The 12500-nt window shown below is 42.5% G+C and overlaps 1 protein-coding gene across 21 annotated transcripts in view; it reads left to right on the top strand.

Annotated features, from left to right (window-relative positions):
* eps8a (EGFR pathway substrate 8a, signaling adaptor) overlaps positions 1 to 12500 on the top strand; it is a 49110-nt gene that overhangs the window by 26870 nt on the left and 9740 nt on the right. For 12 of the 21 annotated variants that reach the window (XR_013821177.1, XR_013821178.1, XM_079870181.1 and 9 more), the window contains 12 exons: positions 2869 to 2936; positions 3752 to 3913; positions 4527 to 4676; positions 4760 to 4842; positions 4923 to 5059; positions 5152 to 5225; positions 5321 to 5447; positions 7799 to 7887; positions 7993 to 8067; positions 8773 to 8921; positions 11683 to 11851; positions 12346 to 12470. Coding sequence is in view for 19 of the 21 variants with exons in the window: in XM_079870181.1 (XP_079726307.1) it covers positions 2869 to 2936; positions 3752 to 3913; positions 4527 to 4676; positions 4760 to 4842; positions 4923 to 5059; positions 5152 to 5225; positions 5321 to 5447; positions 7799 to 7887; positions 7993 to 8067; positions 8773 to 8921; positions 11683 to 11851; positions 12346 to 12470 (1408 nt within the window). In the remaining 2 variants the exon portion in view is untranslated. The remainder of the gene's footprint in view (positions 1 to 2868; positions 2937 to 3751; positions 3914 to 4526; positions 4677 to 4759; positions 4843 to 4922; positions 5060 to 5151; positions 5226 to 5320; positions 5448 to 7798; positions 7888 to 7992; positions 8068 to 8772; positions 8922 to 11682; positions 11852 to 12345; positions 12471 to 12500) is intronic. The other 9 variants (XM_079870182.1, XM_079870178.1, XM_079870177.1 and 6 more) reach the window with 1 other exon arrangement.

The following is a 12500-nucleotide window of genomic DNA, read 5'->3' as shown; positions in this document are numbered from 1 at the left end:
TGAGTTGGTGAGTGTGTGAGTAAGTGATTGTAAGTGAGTGTGAGTAAGTGAGTGTGTGTAAGTGAGTGTGAGTAGGTGAGTGTGAGTAGGTGAGTGTGAGTAAGTGATTGTAAGTGAGTGTGAGTAAGTGAGTGTGAGTAGGTGAGTGTGTGAGTAGGTGAGTGTGAGTAAGTGAGTGTGAGTAGGTGAGTGTGAGTAAGTGATTGTAAGTGAGTGTGAGTAGGTGAGTGTGTGAGTAGGTGAGTGTGTGAGTAAGTGATTGTAAGTGAGTGTGAGTAAGTGAGTGTGAGTAGGTGAGTGTGAGTAAGTGAGTGTGAGTAAGTGAGTGTGAGTAAGTGAGTGTGAGTAAGTGAGTGTGAGTAAGTGAGTGTGAGTAAGTGAGTGTGAGTGTGAGTAAGTGAGTGTGAGTAAGTGAGTGTGAGTAAGTGAGTGCGAGTAAGTGATTGTAAGTGAGTGTGAGTAAGTGAGTGCGAGTAAGTGATTGTAAGTGAGTGTGAGTAAGTGATTGTAAGTGAGTGTGAGTAAGTGAGTGTGAGTAAGTGAGTGTGAGTAGGTGAGTGTGAGTAAGTGAGTGTGAGTAAGTGAGTGTGAGTAAGTGAGTGTGAGTAAGTGAGTGTGAGTAGGTGAGTGTGTGAGTAGGTGAGTGTGTGAGTAAGTGAGTGTGAGTAAGTGAGTGTGAGTAGGTGAGTGTGTGAGTAGGTGAGTGTGTGAGAGTAAGTGATTGTAAGAGTGTGAGTAAGTGAGTGTGAGTAGGTGAGTGTGTGAGTTGGTGAGTGTGTGAGTAAGTGATTGTAAGTGAGTGTGAGTAAGTGAGTGTGAGTGTGTGAGAGTAAGTGATTGTAAGAGTGTGAGTAAGTGATTGTAAGTGAGTGTGTGAGTGTGAGTGTGTGTGAGTAAGTGATTGTAAGAGTGTGTGAGTAAGTGATTGTAAGTGAGTGTGAGTAAGTGTGAGTAAGTGAGTGTGAGTAAGTGAGTGTGAGTAAGTGAGTGTGAGTAAGTGAGTGTGAGTAAGTGAGTGTGTGAGTAGGTGAGTGTGTGAGTAAGTGATTGTAAGAGTGTGTGAGTAAGTGATTGTAAGTGAGTGTGAGTAAGTGTGAGTGTGAGTAAGTGAGTGTGAGTAAGTGAGTGTGAGTAAGTGAGTGTGAGTAAGTGAGTGTGAGTAAGTGAGTGTGTGAGTAAGTGATTGTAAGTGAGTGTGAGTAAGTGAGTGTGAGTAAGTGAGTGTGTGAGTAAGTGATTGTAAGTGAGTGTGAGTAAGTGAGTGTGAGTAAGTGAGTGTGTGAGTAAGTGATTGTAAGTGAGTGTGAGTGTGTGAGTAAGTGATTGTAAGTGAGTGTGAGTAAGTGAGTGTGAGTAAGTGAGTGTGAGTAAGTGAGTGTGTGAGTAGGTGAGTGTGTGAGTAAGTGAGTGTGAGTAGGTGAGTGTGTGAGTAAGTGATTGTAAGTGAGTGTGAGTAAGTGAGTGTGTGTAAGTGATTGTAAGTGAGTGTGAGTAAGTGAGTGTGTGAGTAAGTGAGTGTGAGTAAGTGAGTGTGTGAGTAGGTGAGTGTGTGAGTAAGTGATTGTAAGTGAGTGTGAGTAAGTGAGTGTGTGAGTAAGTGAGTGTGTGAGAGTAAGTGATTGTAAGAGTGTGTGAGTAAGTGATTGTAAGTGAGTGTGAGTAAGTGATTGTAAGTGAGTGTGAGTAAGTGAGTGTGAGTAAGTGATTGTAAGTGAGTGTGAGTAAGTGAGTGTGAGTAAGTGATTGTAAGTGAGTGTGAGTAAGTGAGTGTGTGAGTAAGTGAGTGTGAGTAAGTGAGTGTGTGAGTAGGTGAGTGTGTGAGTAAGTGATTGTAAGTGAGTGTGAGTAAGTGAGTGTGTGAGTAAGTGAGTGTGTGAGAGTAAGTGATTGTAAGAGTGTGTGAGTAAGTGATTGTAAGTGAGTGTGAGTAAGTGATTGTAAGTGAGTGTGAGTAAGTGATTGTAAGAGTGTGTGAGTAAGTGATTGTAAGTGAGTGTGTGAGTAAGTGAGTAAGTGAGTGTGTGAGTAAGTGAGTGTGTGAGTAAGTGAGTGTGTGAGTAGGTGAGTGTGTGAGTAAGTGATTGTAAGTGAGTGTGAGTAAGTGAGTGTGTGAGTAAGTGAGTGTGTGAGAGTAAGTGATTGTAAGTGAGTGTGAGTAAGTGATTGTAAGTGAGTGTGAGTAAGTGATTGTAAGAGTGTGTGAGTAAGTGATTGTAAGTGAGTGTGTGAGTAAGTGAGTAAGTGAGTGTGTGAGTAAGTGAGTAAGTGAGTAAGTGAGTGTGTGAGTAAGTGAGTGTGTGAGTAGGTGAGTGTGTGAGTAAGTGATTAAGTGAGTGTGAGAGTGTGAGTGTGTGAGTAGGTAAATGTGTGAGTGTTTGAGTGTGTGAGTGTGAGTGTGACTATGTCAGTGTGTGAGTAAGTGAGTGTGTGAGTTTTTGTGTGAATGTGAGTATGTGAGTGGGACTATGAGTGTGTGTGTGGGAGGGGACTATGTGAGTATGTGAGTGTGACTATGTGAGTTTGTGTGTGTGTGTGTGTTTGTGTGTGTGTGTGTGTGTGTGTGTGTGTGTGTGTGTGTGACCTTTCATAGACGTCTCTTGTTTCCTTCAACTCTCCCTTCACACACACTTCAAGTGTGAATCCCGTGTGATTGTGTCTGTAGACACACAGATGTAGTTTCCAGCTGAATCTGCTCCTCACACGCGTGTGTGTCTGATGTGTTCAGCGTTACACGTCCACACGGAATCTGTAGCAGCATCAGATTCGGCTCCAGAACTAGAACAGAAGATGTGAATCGGTCTGCAGATTCCGTCTGGACGAGATGGTGATATCGTGTGTGTGAGTGTCTGTGTGTGTCTGTTTCCTCAGAGCAAAGGAAGAATTACACCAAGAACAGCATCAACAGCCTGACGGACACGTCGCAGTATCATGTGGAGGTACGGCGTAATATCACTGAACATTACTGTCGTTTAAAGGGGTCCTTTAATGTCCTTTTCACAAGATGTAAAATAAGTCTCTGATGTCCAGAGTGTGTGTGTGAAGATTTAGCTCAAATTTTATAGCATGTTAAAATTTCACTTTTTGAGGGTGAGCAAAAACGCACCGCTTGTGTGTGTGTCCCTTTAAATGCAAACAAGTGGATCATGTAGAAGCAACAGGACATTTCTGAATGGTTAGTTGATGAATTTCTGTAGCTGATGTGGAGTTAACTCTCTTCCAGTCATTGATTAGCATATTCTGTCATGATAATCTATAAATCTTGTTTCCGGGGGCGGGGTTTATGTAAATTTTATGGTTAGTGATGTCACCAACCCGTGAAGAAGATCACTGTAGTTCCTACCAGCCGTTTGTTGTAGTTCTTAAAAAGCTATTTCTGTAAAAGTAAATCTCTCCCTTTGCTTTGAACTTTGAGCGTTGTAACTTTGCAGATGTTGTTCATGATCAAACAGCAACATTACACACTAACTAAAGTTAGAAAAGTGAAATCATGATCAACCAGCCCTTTAAAGTCCCCATGAAATCAACATTGACAAGGGCGGGGCAACCTGTCACTCACATGAGATCAACCAATAGCAGACCACAACCATCCAATCAATTCCCGACTGTCAAAATCAAGCCCCGCCCACATTCGTTCTTGTTCCAGAAGCGTTTCGCTCGATATACGGCACAATAGAACAGAAAAGACCAGCGCAACTTCAATCAAAATGTCTAACCCTGTTAGAGACGCTGCGTGTGTGTTTTCCTCCCGCAGCATCTCACCACGTTTGTGATGGACCGTAAAGAGGCCGTTCTGACCATCGAGGACGGCGTGCGGAAGCTGCGTCTGCTGGACGCTAAAGGGAAGGTGTGGACGCAGGACATGATCCTGCAGGTGGACGCCAAATCCATCAGTCTCATCGACAACGACAGCAAGGTACAGGAACACCCGTCCAGGAGTGTGTTTCCCGCACAGACCCGTAACTCGTGCTTCACTACTACAGTACGATGCATCAACTAGCTCGTCACGACTGTTTCCCGAAACCAAATTGTTGCGAAGTGGTCGTTTTCTCAGTTAATTTGCTTTATTGCCAGATTCAATCATAGGCTCGTTCTTACGCACTAGAGCTCGTTCACACATCTTCAATAGCGGTGCTTTAAATCTCTTGACAAACTAAAAGGTGTAAATGACATTAGTATATATTCTAAATAAAATACACAGGTTGGGTTGTATTGAATGTTATTATCTTATTTTACTCAAGATAAGGATTTATTGAGTCCACATGTCATGCAAACTAGAAACTCTGCTTCTAACCACAAGTCGAGATCTGTCGCTCCAAACACACAAAACTGCGATGCTGTTTGCGAATGTTCGTTGGAACGATGGTTTCGGGAAACACAGACTTGTTGAACTGCTGATAACGACAGAACTTGTGACCATAGTTGGCTAACGATGCTTTTGGGAAACACACCCCAGAGCTCTGAGTGCCACACGCATGTGGACTGATCACGTGTGTGTGTGTGTGTGTGTGTGTGTGTGTGTGTTTCAGAACGAGCTGGAGAACTTCCCCCTGGGCTCGGTCCAGCACTGCCAGGCCGTGATCAACGCCTGCGGGTACGACTCTATCCTGGCGCTGGTGTGTAAGGAATCCGGTCAGGGGAAAGCAGACCTGCACCTGTTCCAGTGCGACGACATCAAGGTCAGCGTTCGTGAGTGAGTGCAGCTGTCAATCATTCCTGACGACTCTTCATCACTAGCGTGTGTGTGCTTTGACTCCCTCAGGCCAACTTAATCCACATGGACATTGAGAGCGCCGTCAGCGATCACAAGAGCGGGAAAGTGAAGAAGAGGCCGGAGGCGCTGAAGTAAGATGATGAAGATGATGATGATGATTATGATGGCTGTTGCCACAGTAATGCAGCATCCGTATCTCTGTGTGTGTCAGAATGATCCTGAAGAGTGACGGGACCATCCCCCCGCCCCCGGGAGGCCCCGCCCCCCTGCCTCCAGGAGCTGTCAATCAAGGAGACGCCAAGAGCCGAGTGGCCAGTTGGACTGCCTGGACCAGTGAGCAGCAGGACTGTGAGTCGATCAGGAAACACAAAGTGTGTCTGTCGTTCCCATTCCAGAGCGTGTCTCACTCTGTGTGTGTGTGTGTATGTGTGTGTGGTCAGGTGATCCGCAGAGACTTTACACAGAGCTGGACGGGTCTGCTGAGATGAGCGCAGCGCAGGTGGACAGAGATGTGGTGAGTGACTTCACTGGTCATACATCTGTCTATGTGTGTGTGTGTGTGTGTGTGTGTGTGTGGCGCAGATGGTTAAACACTGATGTGTGTTACAGCAAATCCTCAACCACGTTCTGGACGACATCGAACACTTTGTCACCAAACTGCAGAAAGCTGCCGAGGCCTTTAGTGAGCTCTCCAAGCGCAAGAAAACCAAGAAGAGCAAGAAGAAAGGACCTGGAGGTGAGCGTTTCATCATCACATGATGCGTCCATATCCTCCTCTTCGTCACGAGGGTTTAACGAGTGTGTCACGAGTGTGTCACGAGTGTGTCACGAGTGTGTAACGAGTGTGTCACGAGTGTGTAACGAGTGTGTCACGAGTGTGTAACGAGTGTGTAACGAGACTGTCAAGAGTGTGTCACGAGTGTGTAACGAGACTGTCATGAGTGTGTAACGAGTGTGTAACGAGTGTGTAATGAGACTGTCATGAGTGTGTAACGAGACTGTCACGAGTGTGTCACGAGTGTGTCACGAGTGTGTCAAGAGTGTGTCACGAGTGTGTCACGAGTGTGTCAAGAGTGTGTCAAGAGTGTGTCAAGAGTGTGTCACGAGTGTGTCACGAGTGTGTCAAGAGTGTGTCACGAGTGTGTCACGAGTGTGTCAAGAGTGTGTCACGAGTGTGTCACGAGTGTGTCAAGAGTGTGTAACGAGTGTGTAACGAGTGTGTCACGAGTGTGTCACGAGTGTGTCACGAGTGTGTAACGAGTGTGTAATGAGACTGTCACGAGTGTGTCACGAGTGTGTAACGAGTGTGTCAAGAGTGTGTCACGAGTGTGTCACGAGTGTGTCAAGAGTGTGTCAAGAGTGTGTCAAGAGTGTGTCAAGAGTGTGTCACGAGTGTGTCACGAGTGTGTCAAGAGTGTGTCACGAGTGTGTCACGAGTGTGTCAAGAGTGTGTCAAGAGTGTGTCAAGAGTGTGTCAAGAGTGTGTCAAGAGTGTGTCAAGAGTGTGTCAAGAGTGTGTCACGAGTGTGTAACGAGTGTGTAACGAGTGTGTAACGAGTGTGTCACGAGTGTGTCAAGAGTGTGTCACGAGTGTGTCACGAGTGTGTCACGAGTGTGTAACGAGTGTGTCACGAGTGTGTCACGAGTGTGTAACGAGTGTGTCACGAGTGTGTCACGAGTGTGTAACGAGACTGTCACGAGTGTGTAATGAGTGTGTAACGAGTGTGTCACGAGTGTGTCAAGAGTGTGTCACGAGTGTGTCACGAGTGTGTCACGAGTGTGTCACGAGTGTGTCACGAGTGTGTAACGAGTGTGTCAAGAGTGTGTCACGAGTGTGTCAAGAGTGTGTCACGAGTGTGTCAAGAGTGTGTCACGAGTGTGTCAAGAGTGTGTCACGAGTGTGTCACGAGTGTGTCACGAGTGTGTAACGAGTGTGTCACGAGTGTGTCACGAGTGTGTAACGAGACTGTCACGAGTGTGTAACGAGTGTGTAACGAGTGTGTCACGAGTGTGTCAAGAGTGTGTCACGAGTGTGTAACGAGTGTGTCAAGAGTGTGTCACGAGTGTGTCACGAGTGTGTCACGAGTGTGTAACGAGTGTGTAACGAGTGTGTCACGAGTGTGTCACGAGTATGTAACGAGTGTGTAACGGGTGTGTCACGGGTGTGTCACGAGTGTGTAACGAGACTGTCACGAGTGTGTAATGAGTGTGTAACAAGTGTGTAATGAGACTAACGAGTGTGTCACGGGTGTGTCACGAGTGTGTAACGAGTGTGTCACGAGTGTGTAATGAGACTAACGAGTGTGTCACGAGTGTGTCACGAGTATGTAACGAGTGTGTAACGGGTGTGTCACGGGTGTGTCACGAGTGTGTCACGAGTGTGTCACGAGTGTGTCACGAGTGTGTCACGAGTGTGTAACGAGTGTGTCACGAGTGTGTCACGAGTGTATAACGAGTGTGTAATGAGTGTGTCACGAGTGTGTCACGAGTGTGTAACGAGTGTATAATGAGTGTGTAATGAGTGTGTCACGAGTGTATAACAAGTGTGTAATGAGTGTGTTTGCTGTGTGTCACGAGTGTGTCACGAGTGTGTCACGAGTGTGTAACGGGTGTGTCACGAGTGTGTCACGAGTGTGTCACGAGTGTGTAACGGGTGTGTCACGAGTGTGTCACGAGTGTGTCACGAGTGTATAACAAGTGTGTAATGAGTGTGTTTGCTGTGTGTCACGAGTGTGTCACGAGTGTGTCACGAGTGTGTAACGGGTGTGTCACGAGTGTGTCACGAGTGTGTCACGAGTGTGTAACGGGTGTGTCACGAGTGTGTAACGGGTGTGTCACGAGTGTGTCATGAGTGTGTAACGAGTGTGTCACGAGTGTGTAACGAGTGTGTCACGAGTGTGTCACGAGTGTGTCACGAGTGTGTCACGAGTGTGTCACGAGTGTGTCACGAGTATGTCACGAGTGTGTAACGGGTGTGTCACGAGTGTGTCACGAGTGTGTCACGAGTGTGTCACGAGTGTGTCACGAGTGTGTCACGAGTGTATAATGAGTGTGTAATGAGTGTGTTTGCTGTGTGTCTTTGATCAGAGGGAGTTTTGACACTGAGAGCTAAACCTCCGTCTCAGGACGAGTTTGTCAACTGTTTCCAGAAGTTCAAACATGCCTTTAACCTGCTGGTGAGTGACGTTAACCAGGTGTAAATCAGGGATAAAATGAATATACTTACTAATGTTGAGCTGGAGAATCTCATTAATATTCTGTGTGGTTGTTTGTCGTTGCAGGGGAAGTTGAAGAACCACATTCAGAACCCCACCGCTGTGGACCTGGTTCACTTCCTGTTCAATCCGCTCAGACTGGTGCGTGTTCTGATGGTGTGTGTGTGTGTGTGTGTGTGTGTGCAGTAGTGTTGTCAAAAGTACTGACTTCGGTACCAAGTTGGTACAGAAATAAAAAGAATGTGAATCTTTGAGCGCTGTTGAGCGGAATCGTAAACACCTCTGATTGGCCGTTGTGTTCACGAGATACAATGATCTGCGCTTCAAAAGCATGTTGTAAATATACATCCATGACGCTCTTCAGCGAGCGCTTGCACAGATACACACAGGAGCGTCTGAAAGCAGGCGTATATCAGCAGATCGGTCCTGCTCTCAAAATACTTTCAAACGCTCCCGTGCGCTGATCATTGTAGCCAATCACAGACATATCTGATGAGTGTGTGAACACAACAGCCAATCAGAGGTGTTGATGATTCCGCTCAACAGCGCTCAAAGATTACACCAGACACCAGGCACTGTTTGTGCAAATGAGCGGCTGGAGCGCGTTAAGGGTTTTCTGTTAAAACGGTGTCGTGTTAGCGGACCCTAAGTTAATAACTAATGATCTTTGCGATGGAAGTGAATCAATCAAAACTAACTTTATCTGGACAATAACTTTATTCTAGATCTGCTGTAAAGCCAAAACAATCTCTGTTACTGTAATCTCCTGTTATCACTGTAAAGCTGCTTTGAAACATCTATATTGTTAAAGCGCTGTATAAATGAAGGTGACTTGACTTGACTCAGGTGATCCAGACGTCTGGAGGGGTCGATCTGGCCAAAAGCGTCATCGTTCCCCTCCTCACCAGGGAAGCCATCGAGTTCCTGCACACGTCGGGTTCTGCGGACGAGAGACACCTGTGGGTCACGCTGGGAGACGGGTGGACCAAGTGCAGGTACTGATGCTCTTACTCTCACACGGGCCTGATGAACGTTATTTTGTTCAGTCTGCCGGGTGAAATCGTACTTGCTTTTTCAATAGACAACCAATCGTTTCTTCATTGAGGCTTTTAGAGAATTACTCTTGCATGACTTACTATCTTTAAATTAGCATTTAACATGTTCTTAATAGAACAAAACGACTGATATTTAATAGAATAAAACTGACCGATATTTAAATCTCTTAATAGAACAAAACGACTGATATTTAATAGAATAAAACTGACCGATATTTAAATCTCTTAATAGAAGAAAGCGACCGATATTTAAATCTTTTAATACAAAATGACCGATATTTAATAAAATAAAACTGACCGATATTTAAATCTCTTAATAGAACAAAACGACTGATATTTAATAGAATAAAACTGACCGATATTTAAATCTCTTAATAGAAGAAAGCGACCGATATTTAAATCTTTTAATACAAAATGACCGATATTTAATAAAATAAAACTGACCGATATTTAAATCTCTTAATAGAACAAAACGACTGATATTTAATAGAATACAACGACCGATATTTAAATCTCTTAATAGAACAAAACGACCGATGTTTAATAGAATAAAACGACTGATATTTAATAGAATAAAACTGACCGATATTTAAATCTTTTAATAGAAGAAAACGACCGATATTTAAATCTCTTAATACAAAATGACCGATATTTAATAGAATAAAACGACCGATATTTAATAGAATAAAACTGACCGATATTTAAATCTCTTAATAGAACAAAACGACTGATATTTAATAGAATAAAACTGACCGATATTTAAATCTCTTAATAGAAGAAAGCGACCGATATTTAAATCTTTTAATACAAAATGACCGATATTTAATAAAATAAAACTGACCGATATTTAAATCTCTTAATAGAACAAAACGACTGATATTTAATAGAATAAAACGACCGATATTTAAATCTCTTAATAGAATAAAATGACCGATATTTAATAGAATAAAACGACTGATATTTAATAGAATAAAACTGACCGATATTTAAATCTTTTAATAGAAGAAAACGACCGATATTTAAATCTCTTAATACAAAATGACCGATATTTAATAGAATAAAACGACCGATATTTAATAGAATAAAACTGACCGATATTTAAATCTCTTAATAGAACAAAATGACCGATATTTAATAGAATTAAACGACCGATATTTAAATCTCTTAATAGAACAAAACGACTGATATTTAATAGAATAAAACGACCGATATTTAAATCTCTTAATAGAACAAAACGACCGATATTTAATAGAATAAAACGACTGATATTTAATAGAATAAAACTGACCGATATTTAAATCTTTTAATAGAAGAAAACGACCGATATTTAAATCTCTTAATACAAAATGACCGATATTTAATAGAATAAAACGACCGATATTTAATAGAATAAAACTGACCGATATTTAAATCTCTTAATAGAACAAAACAACTGATATTTAATAGAACAAAACGACCGATGTTTAATAGAATAAAACGACTGATATTTAATAGAATAAAACTGACCGATATTTAAATCTCTTAATAGAACAAAACGACCGATATTTGATAGAATAAAACTGACCGATATTTAAATCTCTTAATAGAACAAAACGACCGATATTTGATAGAATAAAACTGACCGATATTTAAATCTCTTAATAGAACAAAACAACTGATATTTAATAGAACAAAACGACCGATGTTTAATAGAATAAAACGACTGATATTTAATAGAATAAAACTGACCGATATTTAAATCTCTTAATAGAACAAAACGACCGATATTTAATAGAATAAAACTGACCGATATTTAAATCTCTTAATAGAACAAAACGACCGATATTTGATAGAATAAAACTGACCGATATTTAAATCTCTTAATAGAACAAAACGACCGATATTTAATAGAACAAAATGACCGATATTTAAATCTCTTAATAGAACAAAACGACTGATATTTAATAGAACAAAACGACCGATATTTAATAGAATAAAACGACCGATATTTAAATCTCTTAATAGAACAAAACGACCGATATTTGATAGAATAAAACTGACCGATATTTAAATCTCTTAATAGAACAAAACGACCGATATTTAATAGAACAAAATGACCGATATTTAAATCTCTTAATAGAACAAAACGACCGATATTTAATAGAATAAAACTGACCGATATTTAAATCTCTTAATAGAACAAAACGACCGATATTTGATAGAATAAAACTGACCGATATTTAAATCTCTTAATAGAACAAAATGACCGATATTTAATAGAATAAAACGACTGATATTTAATAAATAAAACTGACCGATATTTCAATCTCTTAATACAAAACAACTGATATTTAATAGAATAAAACGACCGATATTTCAATCTCTTAATAGAACAAAATTGGTAAATACTAAACTCACTATCTTTAAATCAACATTTAACATGTTCTTAATACAACAAAACCGACCAATATTTAATAGAACAAAACCACCGATATTTAAATTGGTTGATTGAACAAAACCGACTGATTCACTGCAGCACTGATATATGTGATAGACAACACAATAAATTCAATATATCTAGATCTAAACCCGGAGGATTAATCATATCATTGTTATATATCACATCATCCGGCTCTAAACCTTGACAGTGTGAGTTTCTGTAACGCTGCTCTGAAACGACTGTGAAAGCACCAGATAAACCTGACTCTTGTCTTGTGTTGAGGTTGGAGTGGCCGAAGGATCACCCGTTCCCTCGGCACACGCTGTGTTTCCGCGATGGCTGGGAGCCGCCGGTGCTAGTGTCGCGCGAGCAGGACGTAGCTCAGCTAGCAGAGACGCTCAGTGCCGCTCAGACCGACATCCACAGACCGGGAGACGGATCGCCGAGAGACGTGAGATGCTCTTCCTCCTCTAAAGCCGCGTTTCCACCGATATTACCCAGAACTTTGTCCCCAGGAACTTTTTCTCCCCCAGACCTGTTGCTGTCTAAAATATCGTGAGAATTAGGCAAATTAATCCGGTTTACAGTTCCCGCTGGATTTCATCCTCTGAATTTAAGCTTAATAAAGCCTGAACCTCGTCGTCGGTCCATCGTCGTATCTTTAAACTCCACTGTTGATTGGAATAGCAGAGAACTGTTCCTGCACACACTCAGCAGACGCTAATAACTCTTCATTACTGTCTACCAGGAGAAACATTAGTTCTCGGGGAACCATCCTGGTGGCTCGTTCCTATAACTGAGTTCCCAGAACTATCCGGTGCGAAAGCCCCTCGAGTCCCAGCCCAAAGTTCCCGGGGAAAGTTCCTGCGGTGGAAACGCGGTTTAAACCTCACAGTGGGACGTGTTCTTGATGTGTTGAAGTGAACGTGTGTTTTGTCCCGCCAGCATCCGATGCTCCAGGACTTCTCCAGCACAGACGGGTACGGTAACTCTCCTCTCAAGCGTTTGCAGGGGCTGGAGCCAGACATGGCCGTGGCTTTTAAACAGGCGCTCAGCCGACACGTAGATAGGTAACACACATCTGTGTAGGAGAGCCGAAC

The sequence above is a fragment of the Squalius cephalus genome (assembly GCF_949319135.1).
Source record: "Squalius cephalus genome assembly, chromosome: 4".
Lineage (NCBI taxonomy): Eukaryota > Metazoa > Chordata > Actinopteri > Cypriniformes > Leuciscidae > Squalius > Squalius cephalus.
The sequence above is the reverse complement of the archived record's forward strand: the minus strand, read 5'-3'. Positions and strand labels throughout refer to the sequence as shown.